We start from the raw sequence: 2,368 nt of genomic DNA, 5'->3' as shown, positions 1-2,368 counted from the left end.
ACTGGGTCAAAATACTGTAGGGTGATGTCTGCCAAATATTATGTGTCCCCTACAATGTGACTGGCTCCATCAACCTGAATAATTACTTCATAATTCAGTTTAGATGGACATTTTTACAAGTCTATGTAATGTTCCTATGGAATGCCATTAGTGCATCCACCATAAAGATATGCCATCTCATCAACTGCCTGACTATCAATTTTCTTATGCACTGGCCAAATGACATATGCCGTGATCTGTCCTGTAGTTTCTCAAGGCCTTCCTTCCAAATCTTGTTTCGTTCTCTCGACTGGAAGGATGGAGGAGTTTAAGGATGGGGTTTGAAGGGGAGGTGCTGGCTGGCTGCTTACACTCACCGTTAGTTTTGTGTCTTATGATAGCTAGCTTGTTGCAAGTCAGAACATTTATCAGAAACACAACCTCTGTTTGGAGTCTCGGCTTCCGAGGCTATGTCTCCTGAGGTTGTGGATTATGGTCCAATCTGAGCACTGACATCAATCAAAACAGTTAGTCTTGAACAGTTATCCTATTTCCCATGTAAAATAGCCTTTGGGTGACCAAATCATCACCCATACTATATTTTCCCCATTTAAATCCTCAGTTGATAAAACGTACCTTTTTCTCTCATCTCTAACTATCAGTAAGAGTGAAGGACAGGCTAGGTGGCCATAGCAACATACAAACATGTAATACATTACATCATGTTTTGACAAATCATTTGTTTATCCAACCATTTGTTCATTTGTGGGCTTGTGTGTGTGTGTGTGTGTGTGTGTGTGTGTGTGTGTGTGTGTGTGTGTGTGTGTGTGTGAGTGTGCAGAGAGACGCTGGGGAGGGGAGTGTGTGTCAGTCATTCAGAGATAAATAGAGAGGCAGAGCTCAGAGTTTGTCAGAAGGCTGACCTGACAGGGTCACACACAGGACCAAGCAGGAGCAGGACCTCAGCATTTGGACCCTTTATTACAAATGGAGACACATGAAGATGTTCAATACTGTTTTCAAGACAGAAACTCTTCTTGCAGAAAGGCTTTGCTATCGACATCTATCTACATAACACTGTACATCTTCTTCTCATTGATTTCAGCAGTTACAGTATTTTTGAACATGCTGGTGATCATCTCCATCTCTCACTTCAAGCAGCTCCACACTCCAACCAACCTGCTCATCCTCTCTCTGGCTGTGGCAGATCTCCTGGTGGGACTGATTGTGATACCATTGACGAATGTAGCATTAATGGAACCATGCTGGAATTTTGGGGAATATTTCTGTGGGTTTTATTTCTATATCACTTGTTTGTGTTCTTCTTTATCTGTGGGCAGTTTGGTCTTGATATCTATTGACCGTTATGTTGCTGTGTGTGATCCCTTAATGTACCACTCTAAAATAACAATAACAAGAATTATGTATTGTATATCCATTACCTGGTGTTTTTGTATCATATACGATGCTGCTATTGCAAAAATATTTGTAAATGTACAGGTACCCAGCAGGTGTTTGAAAGAATGTTTTATTGTAGAAGGGTCAGTCTTGGGTAATATAATTGACTTTGTAATTACAATGGTTGCCCCGTGCTCTATTATTATAACACTTTATTTGAAAATATTTGTGGTGGCCAGATCACAGGCCAGAAAGGTATTTTCAAAAGAGGCTGCCAGTGTGTCTGGTGTTAAAACTGTACAGGCAAATAAGTCAGAAAGAAAAGCAGCAAAAACTCTAGCTATTGTTGTTTTCACCTATCTAAGTTGTTGGATTCCATTTTATTTTTATGTACTTTTTTTTTTCATTGACAATTTATCATTATTTATCATCAGCTGTCTGCCACTTGCTAATTCCTTAATTAATCCAATAATTTATGCTTTATTTTATCCATGGTTCAAAGTAACAGCTAAACTTATTTTAACTTTGAAGTTAAGATGTTCATAGTTCCTATGCTTTTATTCCTAAATATGACACACATAGGTTTGATATGTTTTGTAATACATTTGTTGTAATTGCTTCTTTCATGTAACAATACACTGACATTATTCATCTCAGTGTTGTCATCATAGATACATGTGGTGGTGATACAGAATTATTTGGATGGATTGGAATGGAATGACTTGGAGAAGGCATATGAAGGCATAAGCTTGTTTTATAAAATACATTGTAGTCATTTAGGGTTGTATATTCCAAATACCAAAGTCTGTGGTTGTTCCATGTTATTTAATGATAAAAAGGAAGTATTCCAATAGTACATTCCGAGGACGTCAAGATTCATTCTATATGTTGTTTAACATCTCCCTCTAGTGGCTCAATTGGGACACAACGCCTTCATCAAGTGTGGTAAAGTTGAAATGTACAATAATGCATGATATCAGATAACGTCCAA

The 2,368-nt window shown here is 38.1% G+C and overlaps 1 protein-coding gene across 1 annotated transcript; it reads left to right on the top strand.

Moving 5' to 3' along the window:
* Nucleotides 1–966: 966 nt before the first annotated feature.
* LOC311123123 (trace amine-associated receptor 13c-like) lies at nt 967–1,923 on the top strand (the record flags this gene model as incomplete). The annotated part of the gene is made up of 1 exon (XM_084197396.1): nt 967–1,923. The coding sequence occupies one exon, from the start codon at nt 967–969 to the stop codon at nt 1,921–1,923; it is 957 nt and encodes a 318-aa protein (XP_084053522.1).
* Nucleotides 1,924–2,368: the final 445 nt, after the last annotated feature.

Source organism: Coregonus lavaretus (assembly GCF_964263955.1).
Source record: "Coregonus lavaretus genome assembly, contig: HAP1_SCAFFOLD_313, whole genome shotgun sequence".
Lineage (NCBI taxonomy): Eukaryota > Metazoa > Chordata > Actinopteri > Salmoniformes > Salmonidae > Coregonus > Coregonus lavaretus.
This window is presented reverse-complemented; position numbering and strand designations above follow the sequence as displayed.